The 27,348-nt window shown below is 36.6% G+C and overlaps 1 protein-coding gene across 2 annotated transcripts in view; it reads left to right on the plus strand.

The window, feature by feature from the left end:
* The window catches only part of LOC123880641 (epithelial discoidin domain-containing receptor 1-like), a 216,736-nt gene that overhangs the window by 147,140 nt on the left and 42,248 nt on the right, over window positions 1–27,348 (plus strand). The window contains exons 3-11 of one of the 2 annotated variants that reach the window (XM_045928862.1): window positions 1,534–1,645; window positions 3,517–3,748; window positions 5,063–5,210; window positions 5,412–5,600; window positions 5,674–5,807; window positions 6,183–6,390; window positions 15,642–15,954; window positions 16,898–17,004; window positions 21,616–21,710. In XM_045928862.1, the coding sequence (XP_045784818.1) occupies window positions 1,534–1,645; window positions 3,517–3,748; window positions 5,063–5,210; window positions 5,412–5,600; window positions 5,674–5,807; window positions 6,183–6,390; window positions 15,642–15,954; window positions 16,898–17,004; window positions 21,616–21,710 (1,538 nt within the window). The remainder of the gene's footprint in view (window positions 1–1,533; window positions 1,646–3,516; window positions 3,749–5,062; window positions 5,211–5,411; window positions 5,601–5,673; window positions 5,808–6,182; window positions 6,391–15,641; window positions 15,955–16,897; window positions 17,005–21,615; window positions 21,711–27,348) is intronic. The other variant, XM_045928863.1, reaches the window with a different exon arrangement.

The following is a 27,348-nucleotide window of genomic DNA, read 5'->3' on the forward strand; positions in this document are numbered from 1 at the left end:
AAACATCAGCTGTTATGTTAGAATACTAAAATCTGAACATAGGTACACAGCACACATAGGTATTATCAAATTGACGTTATGATAAAATTCAAAATTCAAAATCATTTATTCAAAATAGGTACTATAGTACTTCTTTTGATGGTAAAATAGTAAGATTTTTAAGATGTAGTGGTGGTAATTAATTCTGTAAACTTATACCTAAAGATAAAACACGTATATTATATCATAGTATACCTAAATGAAAACAGCACCTTTAAGCCGAGTACCGAGTAAAAGATGTGATCTTTGACCGCTACGACCCGCAGTAAGACAATTTTTAGTACCTATATAGAGACTGGTTGGTTACGCGTTCACAAGACGAGGCGTGTGAACTGTGAACTCTGATTTTCCTAGACTAAAAATAGCCTATGCCTTTCCCCGGGATGCAAGCTAATCTTTCCCAAATTTCATTTAAAATTGGGTTAACGGCCGGACTAGGAAATCTAGGATTTCCTAGTCCGGCCAGAAAGAAACATTTTCACATTTATATTATTAGTATGAATTACATGCTACTTCTATAAATACCTACCCGGCTTATTATTATTGATGTATAATATTTCAGAAGGAACGACCACAGCTTAAACTTATTGTCTTATCTATTCTGTAATCACACAAACTCTGTTCAGCATCGTTAATATTGATTACTAATAGGTATATAACTACCATGATAATTTGTTAGGCAATCTGCACATACCTATTTTAGACACTGTACAGTATGTGCTTTGCCTACCATTCTGGGCTGCAAGCTCCATTTATCATAGCAAATAGTCAGATTATTAACACCTAAAGCCCCTAATTGACTATTGTAAACTAGTATATTGTTAGTCCTTCTACTTAAATGATTCAATAATGCCATAGACTGATAGTAGTTGGATTATAGTGTAGGTAAATATTACTATGAATATCAAAACGTGGGTTACAAGTTTAAAGATAAGCAATAATTGCAAATACTTTTATATTATTCTACATTGTTTCTATATTCTAAATACATTTATGTCATAAAATGATGTCTTATCATTGAGCCAGCAGGGATTGGTCGGGATGATAGCAAGAGTTCTGATGGATTTACGCTAGTTCCATGGGAACGTGGACGGGCCCTAATGTTGGACATATGACACAATGTGTCATATTATCAGGGAGACCGAGCCGCAGCAGTTTTACGAGACATAAAGGGCTGGATCATTGATTTTTAATTAAATATTGATTATATATACAGAAAGGTTACAATATTAGACCCGGTGACCTTTTCAAAGTAAATTTTCACTATTTTTCTAAAATACATCCAAGTACGAGCAATTACTCAAAAATGTACCATTTAGCATTTGATCTTCCCTGCTACCCATGAAAAGTATCACCAGAGACCCCGTATATTACATATGCTTAAAAATGCTCGTTTATTTTTATTCAAAAATTACAAAAGAGCCCTTCGAGCCCATTTTTGTACTTTATTGTATGTTTTTGAACGCGAAATTACTTATCAACGTTTCTTTACAGCGGAGCTGGGCAGCTGCGAAGTACCACTGGGAATGGAAAGCGGCATGATATCCAACGAGTCTCTTGCAGCCAGTTCCAGTTACGATCAGAGTGTGTCCCCGCTCAGTTCAAGGTAAACTAGACCATTTTAAAGAGCAAAAAAGCAAAGTTAGGTAGGTATCAGTATAATTTAGTGTAAAATACACACGATAGGACTTAAAGGAATGATCACGTCATGGGTACTCGTCTATTACCTCATTTTAATTTGCTTATGAAGTAGGTACGCCTTATTTAAAGTGAGGGATCGTTCAACCGCATATATTCACCTCACTTATTTTCAAAACAGTTTCGTATTTTGAAACTCTTTCGACAAAATAATATGTAGATCATTTCTACGTATAAACGACTCTCCGTGGACTTGTTAACTTGTTTCAATTAGATGCCTGGGTTTAATATGGACATCATCGTATATCTTGTGATCTCTCTAGAGGCATGACCGCTATCGAGGCACGACCGCTGTCGAGGCACTCGTTCGCCACTGATGAATAAACAACATTCAAGTTGAATTTCCAAAAGTAAATGCGAGTGTCTTTTTAAAATTTCTTCTTCTTCTTTGGGTGCCTCTCCAACAATTTAAGGTTGGCCGTCAGCTTTTTATACTCCTTTCTTTTCTTTACTAGGCCAAACAGTTCGGTGGCACAAGCGATTCTCTTTCACTCTCGGACGATGCGTAGCCAGAAAAAAAATCTGCCACCGACAACTCTTCTTCCACCAACTTTTACAATGAGTTGTAGGATTGTGTTAATAAAATATTACAGTACCCCCAAAGTGTGTGCTTATTTGAAATCAAAGTCAAGTTTGCTGTTCATCGTCACACGTATTTAATGGTAACTGAATTCCATGAATTCCTCAAAACATTTAACTACTTTATTTGATCCAAATTGAACTTTATATTGTGCAGGATCACAGCAAATTGCTACGAAATCGATATTGGGAAATTTAAATGGCTATTGTCAGACAACAAAGCGCCATGATACGGCGAAGTTGTAACAATAATTGTGAATCCGGCGACCACAAAACGCTCATACTTAGCTCAAACAATTAACAGAGGGTTTCACATTCGGTCCGTAAGCCCGCATAAGCTCGACACGAGACAATAGAGCGAAAACTCGGCGCTCGTTAGAGAGATTCAGTAACAGAAAATTAAATTTTCATATGAATTCGGAGTGACTGTGATCCTACATAAGCCTTTCGGGTCTTGAACCTTCAAAGATAACAAGATATAAGTGGGCTAAATGTGCCAAAGTCTTATCACCCGAGTCGCTTTACATGGGGTCAAAAGACATTCAGCGACGCTGTTTTAATTCAAGGCTCTCTTCGTTTCTTCCTGTTGTACCTTTGATGTTATTGTAGTATATATATGCAAATTAAATGGCCGCAGTCGCCAGTCTCTAAACCCTCTCTGTTGACAAACGAAGTAAGAAACTCTGCAGACTGTGTACTGAGATTATAGAGCTAATTTTATTTACTTATGCTCTCAACCGTTTCTGTGTCTGGTTATTGTATTACGTTCTGGTTATATATTATTAGCGAAATTCAAAAATGAATTCAAACGTTTAACGGTTTAACTTTTCTCCAAATTGTTCTTTTCTCTGGAACTCCACAAGCTGATTAAATCATCAAATTTAATCATGCTCTATGTACCAGTCATCTACGTTATAATATCGTCGTCGTTAAAACACGAAATAGGCTTAAAATATCAGTCCTGACACTTAGGTATGTTTTTCATTTTGGAAAGATTTGTTTGTTGGTTTGTGATCGATATACTCTAAAACTACTGAACCGATATTTATAATTCTAGAAAATTTATTCTAATTTTAAAAATCTAGAAGTAACGTAAGCTATATATTTCTTTCAATCAACCCCCGTGCTAACCTGTGTGGATTGGCTAGTATATTATAAAACAGTGTTTTAAGTAACATCTTATGTATTGATGTTTAACAGGATAAGGACAGAAATACGAGGCGGAGCCTGGTGCCCCAATGGGCTGATCTCGCCTCGGAGCCGACAATATTTAGAAATAGATTTACACGACGAATACCTTATCACCGGTACCGAAACCCAAGGCAGATTCGCCAACTCAATCGGCGTTGAGTTCGTGGAGAGCTACTCTGTAGAATATTGGCGGGTCGCACTCAACCGCTGGGTCAAATACAAAGATTTTAACGGCAGTCGAGTAAGTTTTTCTATGTGATCTATATATAAGTCATACTTTTCATAAACAAAACTTTTCCCCTAAAGCAAAACTTCACCCCGACATACAGACTTAAGAAATAACTTTTCCATTTAATACTTATTGACGGCTATTATATCCATACATCTTTAAATTTATATCACGTTCTTTTTCGTTATCTGCTTATGATAAGAAATATTCAACAAACAGATAATATTATGTTTGAGGTTTACTAGTTTTAATTCATAAATGAATGCTCTTCCATGAGACAAAATTTAACAAGATGAATGAGGCATTTCAAAGTGGTTTGACTGACGGAAATGGGAACTCAAATTCGCTGAAATTAATATCTAGGAAACAACCTTTCACTAAAATGCAAGTATCGACGTTATCAAAACTCTGTCTGTTATTTTTGTCTATTATACCTGTCGTTATTGAAATTTTAAAGAAACTTGGTTCAAGTTACTTGAGCGATCCATTCCGGTCCATTCTAATTTCCGTTTGCTGATTTGCTCACGATTGTATATTTTTGTTTTATATTCTATGCCTTATGTGTACAAAATTGACTAACGTAAGCATTTCTAATATGATATACTATTTGTTCTTCATCCTTGCGTGTCGGAAACAACTTTGTCCAGTAAAATTTGTATCGATATATCCATGAATATGGCTAAAATGTAGTTTAGTATTCATATAGGTAATATAATAAATGGAGCCATTGAGTGAACTCGAAGACAACTAGTACTTGTATTACGACGGACGTATGATTTGGACAGAAATTGACTTCGTAATAACTTGTTGTATTAGGCAATAAATGCACTCTATTCTGAGTATTATATTTTTAAGTAATCTTTACTCAAATTCACATTATTAATGTGAAAAAATGTTGTTTTTTGGTTGGTTCTTCAATCACGCCCCAACGGAACAAGGAATTGATGTGATTTTGTTACATGGATAAGTATAGATAAAGATCTGGAGAGCGACAAAGGCTCATGGAAGTAGGAAGTCATAATTCTTATTATATACTCACATCCCAAAAAAAACGCAGAGTTCGTACAGTACTACGTATAGAACTAGACAGTATTCATCTGGACTTAGGTTTTTAAAATGAGCTCAGAACTCTTCGGTTTTCCGGCATGAAATGTCACCTATTTGTCTTCGGGAAGCAGGCTACCTTTGTACTTTTCTTAGAAATTGGTTTAAAGGAAGGGCAATAAAAAAATAACGGACAGACAGATTAATAGTATGGATTTTTCCGGCATCACATACGAGCAGGTACAGTGTTAATTTTGTTTTGAATTCAAATTCTGTTTGCAGCTAATACGAGGGAATGTCAATACTTATACACCACGTAAGACCACTTTAGAAGCCCCGTTCATCGCATCCAAAGTCCGGTTCTATCCATATGCTGCCCATCCGAGGACAGCGTGCATGAGAGTGGAAATCTACGGCTGCCGCTGGAAACGTAGGTACAACAAGCGTAAGATTAAAATTGCTTGCGATGTCCCGGGACTTAATGCTGTGCGACAGTGCATCTGCGAATGACGGCCTTCGCATGGTTTTTTCCTTTGTTGTAAATTATATTATCGTGAATCATGTTGTATCTAAGCTTGGCGATTGGTTCCGCTGGTTCGGCGGTGTTTTCATTTTAACTGTATCTGTACAGAGGCTCTTATTGCGTACTCCGCGCCCCAAGGCGGCGACATGCAGGCGATGACGGGCGGTGCACGTTTTGAAGACCTCTCGTACGATGGCATCATACGTAACGGAAAAATGATTGATGGTCTCGGCCAAATGACAGATTCGTACATAGGACCCAATGATTTTGAATTGCCTGATCCCTTAGATACCCGAGGTTGGTAAAATGACGGCCAAGATTTGCATATGAATATTATTTAAGGTTATTACAACATGTTCTGTATTTTCAGGAACACGATGGGTAGGCTGGAACAAAACGATGTTATTAGAGGATCAAATTGAAATTACATTCAATTTCAGTGACGCTAGATTATTTCATCACATGGATATACACACGAATAACATGTTTACGAAAGATGTGCAGGTAAAAATTTCACTATTGTCGTCTAGTTATTCAAATTATATTGCTGCGAATTGGACTATATTGATTAAAAAAATTATATTATGTGCGTTTTTCATCAAATTTACAACAATATTTTTGCAATGCCTCAGTAGCTCAACAGGTTGAAGAGCCGACTGAATTCTAAAAGGCCGGGCGGCGGTTCAAACCCCACCCGTTGCACTATTGTCGTATACCTACTCCTAATACAGCTTTGCGCTTAGTTGGAGGGGAAAGGGGAATATTAGTCATGATTAACATGGCTAATATTCTTTAAAAAAATGCAGTTTTTTCGCTGTCATTTGATTCAAAAGTCTAACAAGTGGACATACTAAGACTAATAATAAACAAAATCTACAGCTCTTCAAAGAAGCGGAGGTATACTTCTCTCTAGAAGGGGAACGCTGGCAAGAAGACTATCTCTCCCATGAGCCAAAACAAGATAAGGTTTCAGAACATGCTCGGACCATCCACATTGACCTTGAAAACCGCACAGCGAAGCACATTATGATGAAATTAAAATTTCAACACGAATGGATTCTAATTAGTGAAGTCACCTTCAAATCAGGTAAGTTTGTGTATTTTTTAAGAACCTATTACCTTAAAGCAAGCGTTACCCGTTGTTTAATTGGGTGCGAATTCAAAGATTGATTTTACAGTCCAACAGTTTTTCACACTAATATTATAAAGGAGAAAGTTTGTATGTCTGTGTGTGTGTGTGTGTATGTTTGTTACTCCTTCACGCAAAAACTACTGGTCGGATTAGGCTGAAATTTAGAATGGAGATAGATTATACCCTGGATTAGCACATAGGCTACTTTTTATCCCGGAAAATCGAAGAGTTCCCACGGGAATTTTTAAAAACCTACATCCACGCGAACGAAGTCGCGGGTATCAACTAGTAATTAATAAAGTGCTCGCCATTTCCTGATGCAGAAACGCCAAGCATCGTAATATCGTAGCAGTGTTAATAACTAGGCGATCGACGACGTTATTAAGTACATTGAATTAAAAGTATGGGACGAATTTTCTAAACATAAACCGTGTTTTACGAAGTTGTCTTATGATGACACTGGATAATATATCAAGTTGTAAATAAAAACAAACTGCAACCCGCAAAAATGGTTGGATACAGTTTGATAGTTGGATGTAGACCTTTTTGACATTAATTTAAATAACCAGTCCGCGGTTGTTATCGAATCGACCTTTTGGGACTCTATTCAGAAATGATTAGCGAAAATAATTGCCGTTTTGCTAATTAAATCATTAATCAGCGTTTAAGAAACCGGCCACTTAAGTTATAATTACTGTCATGATCATCAATTACCAATTATTATTAAAGATTCATATACTTAAACAAGTATTTGGGATCTCTTACTTTTCATTTCAAGTGAACCCAATTGATTTAAAAAAAAATGAAATATTTTCATCATCATCATCATCATCATCAGCCTGTGGACGTCCACTGTTGGACATAGGCCTTCCCTATAGAGCGCCACCACACCCGGTCCTTAGCCTTTTTCATCCAGCCACTTCCCGCCAGCCGGGACTGAAATATTTTGAACAAATGAAATTATTAAGGCAAATTCCTAAGAGAAACTCAGAGAAACAGACCAAAACGCTCAAAATGCTTGTAAAAATATTCTTAAGGAGAATAAATAATTTTAACCTAATCTTACTATGCACATTGATGTTGAAGGAATATACCTACCTAAAATCTATTAAAACTAAGCTCCTGAGAAAAATTATACAATCGAAGATAATGTAAATGATAAAAGAGCGTAGATTTGATCCGCAGCTCGCTCCAGCAATGCTCGGGACTTCAATTATTTTATACATGGCATAATATTGCATATCGTATCTTTGAAAAGCGCAACCGCCGAGTTTCTTGTTGGTTCAGTGGATGTCCACAGGTTGGTAGGAAAGGCATTCCGAACCAGTGGTAGATGCTTTTGACGCTTTAAAAGTACTTGTAAAAGCTTAATTGAATGAAAATATTTTGAATTTTGAATTTTTCTTGAGTTATTTATCTGTAAAGAATTCCCTCGGGATTTTAAAAACGTAAATTCACGCGGACGAGGTCGCGGGTATCAAGCTAGTGCAACAATAAACCATTAGGTACAGTGCACTGTTGTCTATCAGTGTCGGCGTCGGTGCTAGTTTAGTAACGCAACAGTTTGGTGAGTTAACTGATTCATTGCCCTTCATCGATCTTCATTTATCTCTACAGAACACTCACAAGCCACCGCACCGATCGGTTTACTTATCTCTCACTAATTAATCCGCAACTTTTTAAGTAAATCTCTAACTGAAAACATCTAAGCACTTAAGAATGAAGAAATATTAATTAGAGAGAATCTTTGATTTATCTAAAACTACTCTACAGGGTGTATCCTGAACGCTAGCAAACACGAAAAAAGCTGATAGTAGACGTACTAATGATTACTGATAAGGTATCATATAAAAAAAATATTAAAAAATCGTGTGTTTTTAAAGTTTGAAATACATTGCAAATAAAACATCTGACTAACGCTAGAGTTCAACGAACATTCCGTAAATAGGCTACTCGAAATCAATGCCACGTCGTAGGTGAAGCATTGACCCGAGTTTCGCAAAATACACCATACAATGTGGTTTTGAATTTTAGTCTACTCTATAAAAAAAAAATTATAAAAAATCCGTTGAAACATAGAAGCTTCAAACAAAACTTGAATTATTTAATGTGCAATATCAACTTAATTGTTAAGGATTGCATACCCAAAGGGTGCCCTAACCCTAAGGGGTGCCAAAAAAGTAGGTACATAATCTTGTACGATTGTACGGAACCTTTCGTTTGCAAGTCCAATTCGCACTTGAACGGTTTTATAGTATTTACTGCGGTAACCAGTAGCGTGAATTAACGCCCGGCCTGACTCATCATTCCATTTAGTAATCTTCTCTAATTAGGAGTCCGTATTAAAGTCACAATAGCTCTTTAATTACGGACGGCAAGGGTGTTGGTTTCCTTTGTTACCAGACACTATACCAACTTAAATAAAATATTACAAATTTTCTATTTGTTATCTTGTACTTGTATTGTTCACAAAAATATGTTCATTTTATATTGTTGTAAACCAGTTTGTGCTCTCATATTTTTATAATTTCGTAAAAGCTATTTGACAACTTGTGGGTTGGTACTTTTTGGCATAACTGAGTCCAGTTACTAGAGTTCAAATCCTTATTAGGTTAATTAATTCCATAAGAACTTTCCCTATATTAAAATTGTATTATACAATATTATAATTTCACCATACTTCCTACCTAAACCAGAATTCTATTTTTTATATAACTAACTTTTTTTTTATTTGAGGGTCCAAAGTTTGATCCCGGGCACGTATGTCTAATATTTCGGAGTTAGGGTGTATTAAGCAATAAAATATCACTTGATTTAACGGTGAAGGAAAACATTATGAGGGAAACTGTATACCTACCTGAGAGTTCTTTACAAAATTCTCAAGAGAGTTCTTCATAATATTCTCAAAGGTGTGTGAAGTTTATCAATCCGGACTTGACCAGCGAGGTGGACTTGGCTCTAGTTAACTTAGCCAGCGAGTCCCACATACCCCCCCGGAAGCAGCGTGATCAGCTCTGCTTCCGGGAGTGATGCGTAAAAGCATTTCACAGCGATAAAAAAAAAAAAAAACAAGGATTGCTTTTACATACGTAAACTCGTATCAACATTTCGCGCTACCCAATCACGTAAAACATGCCGTAACCGCGTTAGAAAAAAAGAAAGACAGTTCAAAAGTACGAAACACGTTATGCTCCGTTTTCAATAGCGCCGAACGAACATTTTACTTTGAGCACAAAATGTTCTCCCAAACATTCAACAATAGTTTATCTATGCCATTTATTTATGAACACTACACTACGGATCCATATTTCAACAAACAGAATAAGCGATTGATCATACGATCAAATCTATTCAAAACAATAATTTATTATCACATATTCTCACCTAACAGTACATTTTGTTAAATTGTGCATCTTTTTGCTACACAATGAGCTACAATTTCAAATACAACAGTTGGGATCAAGTTTATGCCCTTCCATAATATGTACCTATTATAGATTAATGATGAAATTTGCTGAATTGCAACTATATTGGCATTCAAAAGTGGATTTGATTTGATTGATTTGTCGAAGCACTTCCATACGAGCTATTCGCTTACGCTTGACAGTTCTGACTTTCAAAATTGTTGTCGATAGTGGTTCGAATTCAAACGAATTCACGCTTCACCTGCACTGTAGTAGTTAGTTCACACTTCACTCCAGTATTGGATAGGCACGTGACCACAAGAGGACCTGAATATACAATATTATAAGGACATTATAACAATGGTTTACCCCGTACAAAGACCTCCTATTAGCCTATAATAGTTCTATGAGTTCGAACCTAAGTGTAAAATTGATTTCAAACTACGGAATATAATATCACACTAATATTATAAAGCCGAAAGTTTGTATGTGTGTGTGTGTGTGTGTATGTGTGTGTGTATGTTTGTTACTCCTTCACGCAAAAACTACCAGACGGATCCTGAACCTAAATCCACGCGGGCGAAGCCGCGGGCATCGGCTAGTAATATATAAATATCGCTCACCCTATTTTTAAATGTCACTTTTCACACTTAGATGTAATATTATATTACATCTACTTAGATGTACTTAGATGTGTGAACAGTGACATTCAAAAGTAGGGTGAGCGATATTTATCACACTATCACACTTAATATTATAAAGCCGAAAGTTTGTATGTGTGTGTGTGTGTGTGTATGTGTGTGTGTGTGTATGTGTGTGTGTATGTTTGTTACTCCTTCACGCAAAAACTACCAGACGGATTTGGCTGAAATTTGGAATGGAGATAGATAATATCCTGGATTAGCACATAGGCTACTTTTTATCCCGGAAAATCAAAGAGTTTCCACGGGATTTCGAAAAACCTAAATCCACGCGGGCGAAGCCGCGGGCATCGGATAGTATATTATATTATATTTCCGTAGTTTGAAGGCAACTTAAGCGCCTTCTATCAACACTATATAAAATTTTGGCAAAAAGTTTCAAACTAATTTGACATTATGGAGCCAACCCACATAGTTGTCATGTTCATTGCTAAGGTTTGGGTTATGCGGGGCTACGATACCTATAACAAGTATAAAAATTGTTTTCGTATGGGATCCAAATAAAATCATTTATGTGCAAAACTACCCACCATATAACGAATTCTCTAGACCCAAACACCCAACGAAATGCGTTAAAAATTTAATTCCATAAATTCTACTTTTTACTTATGTCCTTTCCTCAGGGTCTGCACTGATAGTGTAATTAGCGTCATCTCGCATCGAAGCGAGAGACTGGATTGGAATCTTTTCGAGATCAGACTTGCATTCCACTTTATATCGGATTCCGTCCGCCGTCACCCATACGTTCCCTTCGTCAAACCAGCACTGGTCAAAGCCGAAGCACAGTCTCGCCTCAAGTAATAGAAAGTCTGTTTTCAATGAATCAAATTCGTTGCAAAACTCAACTAGAAACGCCTTCGAAGTAGATTCATAGTATTCTTTTAATTCTGACAACTCCGCTTCTAGAGTAGATGGACGCGTTATTTGAAAGTTAGCGTTCTGAAGTTCTCGTTCAAATAGCTCCAGTCGCCCGTTAATTACAATGATCATGGAGTTTCTCCTGTTAAAATCTTTCTACAAACGTCAGCTCTTGTCTAATATAAGTCCATCTTTTTCTTAATAAAAGCGTTCATCGATACATAAGATTTTAAGACACACCCGTAAAAAAGTATTCCGCCATTTGCACGTGAACACTAAAAGATCACATTCACACGCACACGATCCGAAAATATTTTTTGACGTGACGTCTTATAATTCGATAGAGCCGGCTGCACGCACGAAAAAACATGACTCATGCGGCGTTACCGAGGTAACGCCGCTTGGAACGCCTCAGAGCGAGCTCTGTAAGGCTTGAAGTGCAAGCGAGAGCGCGGAACGAGCGACAAAGAAGCACAATCGGCCTTTGTTGTCACGTTCAACTATAGTCAGTAAACGCACACAAAAAATATTAATTCCTACTTATTTCTTGATTATTTATAGAGTCATAGACAAATTTTGCTTCAAATGTTATAACAATCACACTAATATTATAAAGGCGAAAGTTTGTATGTGTGTGTGTGTGTGTGTGTATGTTTGTTACTCTTTCACACAATAACTACTGGATGGATTTGGCTGAAATTTGGAATGGAGATAGATAGTATCCTGGATTAGCACATAGGCTACTTTTTATCCCGGAAAATCAAAGAGTTCCTACGGGATTTTAAAAACCGAAATCCACGCGGGCGAATCCGCGGGCATCTTCTAGTATTACCTGAAGTGTGAAATAGGTTTCCTACTACATTAAGAGAGTAACAAAGAGAAACTGATTAAGGGTGTGTTAATTGTTATAAATTGGCATCAGCCCACATACGTGGCTGGGCTGCTAAAGCCAGCGAAATTCGTTAGTTAGTGTGTCAAACTAACAAAACTAGGGCTAAGCCTGAACTAAGGCGACTGAGGTGAGGGGGTATGGCTTGCTGCCAGTTTTGTTTTGACTAGCTGCCAAGAGTCACTTGATACTCCACTAATTTCTAATTGTATACAGTCTCCTTTATGTCACTAGGTCAATAAAGTAACATGAATATGAAAAAGAGACATTTTTATACCGAACTTAAGAATGATTACTATATGTATTATAAGTTTGTTGAATAAATGTAAAGAGCGAAAAGGCTCAATAGCTCAACGGTAAGAAAATGACTAAAACGGAAGATCACGGTTTAAACTTTACCTTTCCTCTATAGTTGTCGAAGGCTGTATCTATCATTATGCTTAGGAAAAGTCAAAAATTTGCTTTGGCTCAAAATCTTACCTTCAATCTCAATCATTGACATATGAATACTAACTGGTGCAACCCACTTTGCTTTTTATTGGTGGTCAAAGTTACGATTACCGTAACTTAACTTACACTGCCTGATATGCAACTGACCCTTAAAATAAAGTGTGATCACAATCAAGTGCTAAATTGCTTATTATTAAAAATTCACCGAGTTACTCAAGGCAGCTCGGTAGCTATTACGACAAAATAAATAAAAACTGTAAGAGCGGCTTAAGAAATGCGCTAAATATACTTTAAATGAGAACACTGTTTTCAAGAAAGCAAAAGAGAGTATAAGTACGTCTTAGCACACAATGCTCCTCACTCGGCTACTTCTTTATGAATCAACAATCAGCTTTGCGCTGGGCATCCATTTTATTTCCTCGCTTTGATTCCCTTGCAAAGTTTTTTAAAATTTTAATAATTAAATTGTAAAACACTTTTTATCCTATTAAAAGCTCATTTTTGCCCCTTAACCTACTTAGGGAGCTATTATGATCGTAAATGTTTTTAAAACATCTACTATTATTTTAGCAGTGCACTAGTTCTAAAGAACTTTGTAAAAAGATGAGAGAGGATTGAAAAATGAGATTGTACCGTCTTTAAGCTTTCGAGATTTAAAATAAACCATACAGTTTTAGTATTTGTACTGTACCAATATAAAAGTAACGCGAACTTTACTTCCATTCGAGGAAAAGACCCGAACAAGGGCTAGTGGAAACAGAAGAGTGGAGGAAACTTAAAAAGTAGCCTGCACAGACAAAGGACACGTCTTGTCCGCGGAGGACAAAAATGTATCACTAATAACTGCATCGCATAGGGCACACGATGGACAAAAGATGAGGGACTTTTGTCCTCGACGATAGTTCCTCGTCTGCGCATGCCCTTTGTTTGAGTTGATATCAAAAAAGATATCGTGTCTTTTGTCAGTGTACCTTACGCCTTACTGTCAAATCACGCCTGTTGAAGTTTTCCTTCAAAAAATCTTCCATCATAACAGTTCCGATTGTCTAAGGTAATTTTCAAAAAAAAAACCCGCCCCCGTTCTAACAACCGACATCACAACCCAAGCGCTCACAACTTGGCTCCAACTCCTTTGTGAACCAACAAAAGCTTTGCTCACGACGCCTATTCATTACTACGCTTTGTCTTAACCTTAGACGGAGACTTTATTATTTTCCTTCATTCAATAGGCTAAAGATCACATGCACGTAGGTAACCTTTGAGGTGATACTCTGAGGATGCGTTTTGAGTGGATTGAAAGAAAGACATATATTATACTGGTAACTCTCTTCTTGCTATATTATTGAAGTGAGATATGAATTAATAGATAGGTATTAGACGAAATAGGTACATATTATATCAAATAATAGCGTTGACAGGTATTTTTAACAGTAATGATTGGTTGAAGATTCTTAAGTTAGAATGTTATTATTTATATAAACCCTAAATTGCTGTCCCACCCGATTATAAGAATGAAAAAATTGAGAGAGTACTTGAGTTAAGAAATACTTCTGTTCTGTACTGTAGCTATTATCTTCAATGTGGTTGGTACCTTGACTGCATTTTTTTTGTGGAGGAAGCTATTACTTTTTACACGATTACCTATGTGTATTCAGATCACTGAAATGGACACACATATTCATATTCGTATTTAAAAGTACGCTGGTTCTGTGCCATACAAAATGACAATAATTATTTTTGTGCTGATTCAAAGCGCCCCACCGACCGTACTGGGAATTAAAATTGACACGTTGTACCAACTGTTGACAGATGTCACATCACAAATTTAGTTTCAACTGCACTCATAGTCACACGACACTCACTACTGCTAATGGCGCCCAAATGGCGAAAACAAGTCGGCAATCGCAGGTCCAGCGTGTATCAATAGAGATCAGTGATTCGGATTCATTGATTGACTTGACAAATCGCTTGTATCTATTTCCTTTGAAATTATTCCCGTCCCACAATCTAACGGAAATCTACGGAACGATTATTATTTAACGAGTGACTCTTGGGGCAGAACTCTCAGAACTTGATTCCACAGCTTTGTGGACCAACAATAGGCACTGCGCTCGACACCTATTCATCCCTCGCTTTGTCTTAACCCAAGACGGGGACTGTTTTTATTCAACAGGCATAGCTATGACTTACTGATAATCTTACATCACTGATATAATCTAACTTAGCTTAGCTTACCTCCAAGCTAATTGTCCTTATATAACAGAAGTTGAATCTTGCAAACAAGAAACTTCTCTGAAATCATATTATAACTAATATTATTTTCATGTATCATTTCATAGTATCTACAGGCTCAAAGGCATGAGGGCTCTCTCCGTCACTCGTTTCATACAATCGTAGTTCCAATTTCATTTGAATATTAAGCAACCAAAGTCCATGGCAGACATATTCTAGAAACTAATATCTATGTCTGTGGTTTTCCAAATTTCTGTTAAAATATTCGGTTTCAAAGTTACGCGGTCTTAAAAAATTTCATACAAATCTTTGAGCCCCTGTAATTTTTAAACTACATATTTTTGGAAAAATCTAAAACACCACAGACACAGATATTAGTTTCTAAAATATGTCTGCAAAACTTCATGGACTTTGGTTGCTTAATATTCAAATGAAATTGGAACTACGATAGTATGAAACGAGTGACGGAGACAGCCCTGTTAAATGCAAACTTATGTCTTGTTATAATAGGCAGAGAACCTTTCAGCTTTTATTAAAATATAACGAAGTCTGGCCATTTGCTGGCTCTCTCTTTGTAACACTAAACTGTCCTCATAAAAACTTGCAAAATGCAAGATAGAAGGATGTTTATAGTTATGTTCAGAATAATATTTATATGTTCACTTTTTGTAGTTCCAACGGTCTTGAATACGTCGGTGGAGTATCTAGAAGAATACTACCGCACTGATGCTCATCCATCTTCTAGAAAAAAAAGAAACTCCTCTCTCCGGGTATCAGTGGGTCTTGCCTGTGGGGCCGTAGTGGGAGGCGGAGCATTCATCGCAGCTGCAGCTGTACTCCTGTCGAAGCGAACACGACGAAGAATACCGAATGTCTTGAAGAAACCGTTCTGTCCGTCGCTAAGGAATTCTAACTCAAGGAATAATCGGCGAGCACCACGACTTGCTTTGGCACTTGCAAACTGTCCACCGATACATATGTTACGGTAAGCTTAAAATATAAGTGCACCCAACGAGCTACACCCAATATCATTACGAATTAAATTATTATTACAAGAACGGAGTGGTGAAGGCCCAGTGGTTAAGTCGTCCGAGGTTCGATCCCGAGTTCCTCTTACTGTTGAAATGAATGTATTTATTTTATGTAGAGCAATGTGTGCCACTTATGATTTGTCAAAACTCTACCATAATCTATTTTTAACCCCCGATCCAAAAAGAGGGGTGTTATAAGTTTGACGTGTGTATCTGTTTATCTGTGTATCTGTCTGTCGCTTCGTAGCTCCTAAACTAATGAACCGATTTTAATTTAGTTTTTTTTTTTGTTTGAAAGGTGGCTTGATCGAGAGTGTTCTTAGCTATAATCCAAGAAAATCGGTTCAGCTGTTTGAAAGTTATCAGGTCTTCTATTTCTAGTTATTACTGTAACCTTCACTCGTCGGGGGTGTTATAAATTTTTAATTTACACTTGTTGCAACTAAACTTCGCTTGCTTTAACGATAAAGGAAAATATCGCGAAGCAAATGCATACCTGAGAGTTCTCCATAATGTTTTCAAAGGTGTATGAAGTCTACCAATTCACACTTATGCCGATGGTCAATGGTCACCACCTTGTCCACGGACTACGGCTAAGCCCTTATCACCCTTCTCATTCTGAAAGAAGATCAATGCTCAAAAGTGGGGCAGTCATGGGTTGATAGATGATGAGGAGAATAATGGTCTCAACGCACTTGAGTATAGTAGTTTGAGTAGAGTAGAGTTAGTTTATATAACTTTGTTTATATAACTATACAGAACGCAAGTGACGAAAGTTCCAGAAACGTTCTTATCTGAGAACAAGCATACTCCGCATTACATCATACTCAGCCTCGGTTTTAATTCGTACAGACAAAACATAACGAGTACCTAACTAAATTATTCTCATATTGTCAGCAGTCCAGCCGTCGTTGATGAAGACTACAGAGAACCCTACAATATTTGGCGTGAGACTCTTGGTCATCGAGACAAACGTGAAATGCATGACCAGAACGAATATAATGGTGAGTATCCCGCAACTTTCTTGTTTATAGCTTTGACAATAAGGCCCGTAAACATCAAATAGGAGATGTACTTAGTCCACCAGTCAGATTATTGATAGATGACATGGCTCCGCCAATCCCCTGTTTGGTAGGCCTTACAAAAACTACAGTGCGCATCTTTTACGTCAATTTTCATCACTAGATTTTTTTTCCAAACATAAATTGTACGTTTTTTTTTATAAAATAACGTAAAAGTCAATTTGCTATCGACCACCGAGTGATGGAATTTTATTCTAACCAACTGAATGTATTTTGTCCGATCCAATATTGACAATAATCGAAATAAAAGTTCATGGCATATACTATATTGACTGAAACCCAGTATAAAATTTGGTGTTTGTAAATGTAAAAGACTAGCTTTACCTTTGTATATTTTTGCTAAAATTTTTGTTTTTACTTTAAACCAAAACAAAGTAAAACCCACGTATTTTCAAACAAAAATATTAAGCGAATTGATAACGAAAACGAATACAACTACTATTGGTATAATAGCTGATATCTCAACATAATATAAAACATAGTCGCTTCCCGAATTCAACGTATTCAAATACCTTAGTAATACCGACGAGATCATATTTTATTAAAATATTTTATCTTCAAAGCAAAAAGATTTCTTATTTATAAATAAGGGGAATAAAATACCTACACATAACGAGATCAAATGCAAACATTGGTTATTACATATACAATGTTAGTCTAGCCCTAATTGAAAGAGAGGCTACTTTTGCAAATGAACAAACTGATACGGGGTTTGAATGTGAGTTTTTTTGTTTTATTAGCGAGGGTGGGGGTCTTTTGATGTCCAGAGCAGATGTTGAAAGCTAAACACTAAACATTAATCGCAATTTGCGTATACCTACAGATTATTATGCTCATTATTATATTGTTACATTTTTTGCGTAATTGCAGTATGACATTTTTGAAACAATGAAATATTGTGTAGAAAATAACCTTAATAGAAATTAACCCCCGACATAAAAAGAGGGGTGTTATAAGTTTGACGGGTGTACCTATCTGTGTATCTAGATATCTGTGTATCTGTCTGTGGCATCGTAGCTCCTAAACTAATAAACCGATTTAAATTTAGTTTTTTTTGTTTGAAAGCCGATCGAGAGTGTTCTTAGCTAAATCCGTTAAATAAGTTATCAGCTCTTTTCTAGTTTTCTTATAGAGGTTTTTGTGTCGGGGGTGTTATAAATTTTTCATTTACACTTGTATAATTTTTGATGATAGGAATGCAAGGAAGGCAGCGTCTAGCACGCCCTTTGGACCTCTTCCGTGTTTTGTTTTCACTACACCAATTTCAACCGTATCTCAAAATCAAAAAAAGTATTCTATTATTATCATTATGATTTCTCTGAATTTAAACAATGACCAATAATGTTAATAAGTCTATTGCAACAGATAGAGTCCTAGCAATCTATCTTCATCCATTATCCAAATAAAGCTAGATGGTCCTTCCTTATAGCACTCCATTAGACGCCTCGCCACATTGCTTGGCTTTCAATAGCCCTTGCCTTGTTTTCCTTCGTGCATCATGAATTTCAATTGAGCACCCAAGCATAACCAGTGCGAGAAAGCTTTTATGCTACTTTTTATCGACAAAGTGAAGCAAAGCCACAAGAGAGACATTGTATCCAAGATGGTGTCGGACTGACTGCACTTGAGCTATTTCGCAAATATCACACAACCATATTATTTTACCTTTTCTTTGGAGCTGAGAATGTTTTTGGTTGACGAATACAAGTTCAGATCGAATTATGTTATCTAATTTATACAATTTTCTCTTCACCTTATGACCACGGAAGGAAGACAGCGTATTTAATATGTCACATCTATTCCCTCACACGTGTCTCGTTAGATTGGTACTATTAATAAAGATTCGTTTTAAACAATTAAATCACTTGCTTTAACATTGAAGAAAAATATCGTGAGGAAACCGCACGCCTGAGAGTTCTCCATAATGTCCCCAGAGGTGTGTGAAGTCTGAATCCATACTTGGCCAGCGTGGTGGACAATGGCCAAACCCTTCTCGTTCTGAGTAGTGGAATCGTGGAGAATAGTACTAAGGAGCGAGCAATGATATGTTGATCATGATGATGATGAAGTGAAAAATCTTCCGATCTTGAACCATCTTCTTCAATTCAGAGTAATATTGTGCCGTACAACACCTTCGTGAAGTGCTTGGCAATTGACTCTAGTTAGCACGCCCGCAACACTACTTGACGCTTCGCCGCACTCGTTACGGCTTTCGAGAGCCCTCGCTGCTGGCTTGTTACTTTTTCTCCACCCATCTGTATTGAAATTCTGAGAAATGCTTCTTATTAAAAATTTCCCTCATTACTCTACTCATTCGTATTAGGCAGGATAAACTTACAGCTCTACGAGTATTAATTCATCCAGTCATTCATTTTACCACCGAACCGCAAGACGTCGGGCGAGTTTCCATCCTTATGTCGTCGACATTCCATCTACACGCACGAAACGTTTTGCGTCTTTCTTCCTCATACGCATGGCTAAGGTTTGGAATACTCTTCCGCGATCAGTGTTTCCTACCAATTACAATCCGGGTATCTTTAAAACAAGAGTGAATAGGCACCTTCTAGGTAAACGCGTCCCATCTTAGACCACATCATCACTTCCATCAGGTGTGATTGTGGTCAAGCGCTTACCTATAGTGAATAAAAAAAAAAGTCTTATTTAAACGTGGCTCACATTTCTTACATTTTTTCTTACATTGTCTCTTTAACGACATGCAATGTTTTTCGGGTCTAGAACCCAATTTTTACACATAGTTATATAAGTTATATCGATATCTGTATCTAAAAATGTTAAATTTAATGCAGGTATGATTTTGAAACTTCTATTAAATTGCATATACCACAAAGAAGTTTCAGATTATGCCCGTTACTGCTCCAGGACATCCGCTCTGAATAGCAGGCATTGTTACAGCGCAGTATTGAAAAGATTAGTAGCCTGTGGATTATATAGTAAGCCGTAAGATCCCTTCTGTTATACTGTGCTTTTTTTCCACGACAAACTTACAAATAAAATGAAACAAATCTCTAAGCTCTTCGTCATTCTTTGTGTTATAACCTGAACGCAAATGTTATGCAAACACTTTTGTTTGTTATATGCAATTGAGGAATGAATGGCAAGGAAACCTGCAATAAGCAGAAAGCTTATTAATGATTGTAATAAATCTACTTACCTATTAATTAGGTTACATTTTAAGAAAAGCTGCTTTGTAAAATATACAAGTGTAAATTAAAAACTTATAACACCCCCGACAAGTGAAGGTTACAGTGACTACAAAAGAGCTGATAACTTTCAAACAGCTGAACCGATTTTCTTGGATTATAGAACACTCTCGATCAAGCCACCTTTCAAACAAAAAAACTAAATTAAAATCGGTTCATCAGTTTAGGAGCTACGATGCCACAGACAGATACACAGATACACACGTCAAACTTATAACGCCCCTCTTTTTGGGTCGGGGATTAAAAACATATAATAACGTAAGCTAATCTTGCACTCAATATTTCAAATTATTGAAGCACTATTCAGACTAAACGCAGTGCGTTAGATCGCAGTGGCGCGTATGAAAGCGTAGCTGAACGGATACGCGCGTATGCCGTGACAGACAATTAAATAATGCGCGACAGACAGAAAATGCGCTGGAATCTACGCGCGTTCCGTGAAATGAGTCTGTAGCCGGTTTGAACATTATTCCAAATTCCCTCATGAAACTAGAGTGGGGCAGTTAAGTTTTACTTTAAAATATCTAAAGCCATCCAATTTTCCACTTATAATAAAATATCTGAAATCTTAAACTAACGAGGAGTCAAAGTAATAATGGCCCCTAGACATCCCCTCTATCATCGTGAACAATGAGCATCGCCTGTCTAACGCAAATGCAACAAATTCCACTTATATTAGAGCAACACAAAGAAGCCGGCTTTGCTCGTTACGGTGCACGGACGTCCGCTCTAAATGGCGGACATTGTTCAAACGATGTATTGAAAAGATGATGCGCCTTTACTAACACATAATAAGGTGTTATTTCACTTTTATTACCTGCCTATACGGGTTGAAAGGATTTTCGTTTGCAGGTAGAAGACTGTCTAAGGCTATTTTTTGTTTCAGGAGAGCAAAGAGTCCCTGTGAAATTTATAAATAATCAAAATCCAGAACCTAGTCTATTCTTCTAAATAATATTATTCTAAAGGAAAACTCGTTTAATCGTTCATTGTTGATAAACTCTGAAACTACTAATCCGATTTTAATAATTATTTCACCATTAGAAAGCTACTTTATCCAGAAGTAATATACGCTATATTATGCATAAATAAGCTTATCAATTTTCAGCTTAATGAAGATGGGCGGATCAGTTATGTAGTTGTTAATAAAATAATATGAAACTCCTAACAAAATACCAGAACCTTTGTTATTCCAAACAAACAGTTCCTTACAGATTATATTTGTATAATGAACGAGAAGAAAATGTCGTAAAAGATTAATATTTTTCCTATTTTATTCTCGGGAATAATTCAATGTTATTGTTGTCAACAGAGATTTGCGAGGATACTGAATTCCCGCGTCCTTATATGATGAAACGACCGGACCCGCACGAAAGCTTCTACGCGGCAACGGACATCATCCATCACGTGAGTTTCTATTTACATTTATTGTAATTTATTATAACCCAGCAAGACACGCTCAAAAGTGCCAGATACAAACAAATGGTCACATTACTAAAGGGCATGTTTTAGTTAGTTTCATGGAATTAGGAACTACTTAAATTACACCTGACTGTAAAAAAATTAAATTAACACTATGTCAAGTTTCATGTCTAAAACACGGTTTACCCTAGATGGACTAAAACCCCGATTCACACCAAGCACGTACACGTGACACGCGCGTAGTGACGCGCGTGAATCCGTAGACATAACTGCACGCATTACGTCTACGCGAACGTTTTCGCCACGTAAGCGGTATGCTATGTCTCATACAGTTCCATACATTACAACGCAATGGTACGCGCTACGTCTACGCTTACGCGATGCATACGCGGTCTGTGTGGTCGGCGCTTATCGTACTTATGACATTATATTACACCTCACTACTGACTGTAATTTGTAACTGTAATGAATGGATGAATTAGAATGTGCTACCTACTTGTAACATCAACGCTTGGTTGTTTTAGTATGGAGCCTGGCCTACCTATGTGTGCGCCATTTTTTTTCCAAATAGCAGTCACGCATAACAAGGGTATTAATCAATAGCTGGCATCAAAACAAGTGATGTTTGAGACAAAATCTTCCGCAAAATGTCACGTTTCCGAGATAATATGAACTTTCAAACTTGTACCTGGTGGTTAGACTGTTGTATATGTACTGATGACTCCACCAGTACAACTAGTTTATATCTTGGAAGCGTGACTCTTTGGAATATGTTGCCTCATACAATACTTGTTTGTATTGATGCTAACTATTGATTAATACAGGTTTTATGCGTGGTCACTATTTTGGAAAAAAAACGGCCAAGACTCGCGCACTGAGGGTTCCGTACTCGGGTATTTTTTCCAACATTTTGCACGATATATCAAAAACTATTATACATAAAAATAAATAAAAATCTGTTTTAGAATGTACAGGTAAAGCCCTTTCATATGATACCCCAATTGGTATAGTTATCTTACTTTGAAAATTTAAACACATTTTAATTTTTTTTTAATGATGAAACCACAAATTCGAGGTTTTCAGATTTATTCCTGTGTTTGTGCTATAAGACCTACCTACCTGCCAAATTCCATGAAATTCTAGCCATTCTTCTATTCTAGGTCAACGGGAAGTACCTACCCTATAGGTAGGTATTCTTGACAGACACGATGCGACGGACGGATGGACGGACGGACAGACAAACAGACAACAAAGTGATCCTTTGAGGGTTCTGCTTTTCCTTTTGAGGTACGGAACTCTAGAAAATGGCGGACTACTAGGTAGGCCAAAATGTTCAAACCCCTTAACTATATTTATAGTACACCCATCTTCGATTGATAGTGTTGCCTGTTTGTATAGTAATACAATTACTAAAACTTTACGCACGAAGTACACAGCGCGCGACGCTAGAACGGTGGCATCGTGTCTTATACGGTTTCTAAAACTCGTAAAAGTTTTAATACATGGAACTGTAATATAAAGGCGTTCATACTGTAAAGTGCGCGTAGAACACTTGCACCTGCGGTCACATGCAGCGGCCGCTGGAAAGTATCATAAACAGAAATAATTTACTTGTATCACACATACAGAGACAGTTTATTTGTTTACTAATTATGACATTTTAACCAATACTACGTACATATTACATGGCGTATGAAATCTTAAATATATAAATAATGCTTACGCGTGATAAGTAATTCTGTGGTCTTTACCAAGTTTTCTTCGATAATTTGTACATTTCTCAAATGGACACGACAGCATCGCATATCAGAATTTTTGCATTTATTTATGACTAGCACCCCGCCCCAGCTTCGCATGGGTAGCTTATTACAATTTTCATACGATTCTCCAATTTTTTTGAAAAAGCCTGTGTTACTCAAGAATAATATAGCTTTCTACTAGTGAAAGAAATTTAAAAATCAGTTCAGTAGTAGAGATTAGGTACCCCCTACAAACAAACTCACAAACTTTGTCTCTTTAGAATATTAGTTTATACATTTTATATAGATAAGAATACGAATTTAACTATTCAACATATTTAACAATACAAATGTGCCTAAGAATGAAAACAAACGATCGAAATGAATAATACTGAACTGTAGCAATCATATTTATTAATATCGGAAACCGCATTGTCAATCAAACGAATATTTCAATGCGCCGCTAATCCTGTATATTCAGGGCATTAATTATTCCCGTTTCTAATCAAGTTTCCAATTTAGGACCAAATCATAATCAACGTCATTCAAAAGCCAATATCACTAAAACTGCACTTAATCTCATCGGAAAAACAAGTCTGTATTTCTGGATCAAAGGCTTTTTAAACAGAGCTACGAGAGAAAAACTAGGCATTCGTACTTATATTATACCTAGGTGGCAAGCTTTCTCCCAAAAACAGAAAGCTCTATTGGTATGAAGTATTGGTATGGCTTACTAAATTTTACTGCGAGGTAAATTGTGATTTTACACGGATAGCTTTACCACCTATCCGTGTAAAATCACAATTTACAAAACAACGACAACAACAACAACAACAAGATGTACAACGTATTAGTACTAAGCATGTTCAACAGTTTATTAATAAAATATTTTCCTTGTTAAGAGGGCTCTCTCCGTCACTCGTTTTCACTCATTTCATACAATCGTAGTTCCAATTTCATTTGAATATTAAGCAACCAAAGTCCATGAAATTTTGCAGACATATTCTAGAAACTAATATCTATGTCTGTGGTTTTCCAGATTTCTGTTAAAATATTCGGTTTCATAGTTAGGCGGTCATAGTAATTTTCATACAAATCTTTGAGCCCCTGTAATTTTGAAACTACATATTTTTAGAAAAATCTAAAACACCAAAGACACAGATATTAGTTTCTAGAATATGTCTGCAAAATTTCATGGACTTTTCTTGCTTAGTATTCAAATGAAATTGGAACTACGATTGTATGAAACGAGTGGAAACGAGTGACGGAGGAGCCCTGTTAATACTTAATTACGTTATATAAAAAACTCGTGTACAAAATTTCTCGCTCCCAGGCTCAGCAGTTTATTCACCTAAGTGAAGATGAGCAGAGATTTAGCAAGAAACAGTTAAAAATTATTTTGCTATAATCCGCCAACAGGATAAATCTGTATGGTCAAACATGCAGTTACAAGCTAAGCACCGCTTACCTTCCCAACCAAGCAATAAAGCCAAGTTCCCAAGCAAGCACCGCCACCACCATTCACATGCAACACCACACAAGACTTTTCCACTACTCTCGACGCACGTTTCGCCCCGACACCGGAGCATCCTCAGGAGATTTCGACTTTACAATGCTGTATTGTCAAGTCGAGCAGAGATTTGTCAAGCAGAGCAATCTGATTTTTAGCACATGACGTGAAAACCTCATCTTCCAAAAATCGGATTGTTCGACTGAACAAAGCTGCTCAACTCAAGTGAATACCAAACCCTACGCTGCGCATCGTCTATTAGTCAGATAGATAGATAGATAGAAACACTTTATTGCACACAAAAAACACATGTAAAGGATAACAACACAGTAAGAAGAAAACAGAAAAAAACAATTGTGTGCAAAAGGCGGCCTTATTGCTTGGAACAATCTCTACCAGGCAACCTTTAAGTCAGTTTATAAGTTCAATCTCAAAATGTAAGCCTGTGAAATAAAATAAATCGAAAGTCCATATGCACCTAAAGTATCTATTCTAAAGTACTCCTGGGCAGGCACTCTGATTTCCCGCGGGACTCGCACATTGATACCAAACATGGCAATAATGATCGTTAATTTATAATGAACGCCATTGTTCGCCGCAAGGTACCTAATTGGATTTTTACCGCGATTGTTATTAGCCTGTTTGATAACAGCATTTCAATCATCGTCGTAGACACATTGCCGATTCACTACTGAGAACGGGTCGTCTCTCAGGGGTACAATTTCCAAAAATCCTGAAACATGTATTTTTTATTTGTAACCGAAAACTCAAAGACTTTATGGAAATAACTTGAAAAAGACGGATTTCCATACAAACTGTCACCCCCAACCATATTTTTTAATTTTTAACCAAAAGCTCTAAGCTTTCGGATAAAAATTTAAAAAATGTATTTCATAATACCAATTTTCATCGATATAGCTTTAAAAATAACAGACTTCCAAAAAAACTTCCATCCTCTATTTAACCCCCTTAGGAGTTGAAATTCCAAAAATCCTTTCTTAGTGGTTATCTACGTTGTTAAAGGAACCTACATAATGATTCTTACCACAGCAGCTTACTGTGCATTGATAGATCAGTCTGTCAGTCAGGCCAAGTTTTTTTATATAATAATAATTTTCAACGTACCTAGAATCAGTTCATCTGAAAAGTATGCAGAAAATTTTTACACATCAAAGAATATATTTTTAACTCAATAGGTAAGAAAGAAAAACTTTTGTAAGAATACCTTGCCACTTCAAAGAGCCTGCCATTCACATTCATATTGAGGCTACATAACGCGGAATTCAATGAATCCTTAAAACTTTGCTAAAGTAAACTATTCTGATCCATTTACCCCAACATACGCGTTCACGTCGAAATCTAATTGAATTGTCTGAAAACATACACCAATCGTTACAGAACGCCTAACTGAACTAGGTACCTAAACAGATTAGGAAAACCGCATCACTATCCCAAATTGCGTCAACATTGTATACGCACTCAATCGACAGCCATAGGTCGTAAAAATCTTATTGCATAGAAAATAAAGGCTAAAATTCATTAAAACCTAATGCTTCGCTATATCTGTGTACTGAATGTATCGCAGCGACGAGAGTTCGAACACAGACATGATTTCACGTACTTCAAATTCACGCATCATTATTCAAAGGGTTTAGTGTCCATCCCCTCATCGTTTGGACAAGTTTATACGAAGCGCGTCTCAAACGCTCCACGCGTTTGAAATTTGCATCGACTATATTATTAAATGCGAGTGCCTACCAGTCGCAATATTCACGGATTATTAAATTACTTCAGTCATAGAGGCTAGGCAATTAGTTGAGTTAACTGACATCCATAAGTTTCCTCTATATTCACTAAGTGAAATACGAATCCCGGAACAGGGTATAAATTTATTCGTTTTAAAAATAACAATATCAAAATTGAAACAGTTTCTAGCATACTATATTTTCGTTTTTGAAAGTAATGACGAAGAACTCTTTTATCTACATATTTAGTGTGTGCAAAGAAATGTTTGAATATCTATAGAAGCCCACATGGAATTAGAAAGTACAGAGTACTAGGTACCATGATAGTTATACTATAGTGTTCAATAATTCAATGGAATCCCAGGCTTTTAATACCACGGTAACGCTGCAAAATTTAATCACCAAAATGCCATTGTGCTTTGATGTCACTCTCGTCACATTTACAGAGGGAGCTTATCCAATTGGCAAAGCTTTTCAGTAGTATACATAGTTGTAGTGAATACCGGTAGTCCAGACACAATTTTGCGATCAGACAACTAAGGTAAACTGCCTGGACTGGAGGTATTTATTGTTCACAACGAGCGCTTACATTTAGTGTGAGTTTGCATATTCGACAACGCTGATAAATT

The sequence above is a fragment of the Maniola jurtina genome, chromosome Z (genome assembly GCF_905333055.1).
Source record: "Maniola jurtina chromosome Z, ilManJurt1.1, whole genome shotgun sequence".
NCBI classification, from domain to species: domain Eukaryota; kingdom Metazoa; phylum Arthropoda; class Insecta; order Lepidoptera; family Nymphalidae; genus Maniola; species Maniola jurtina.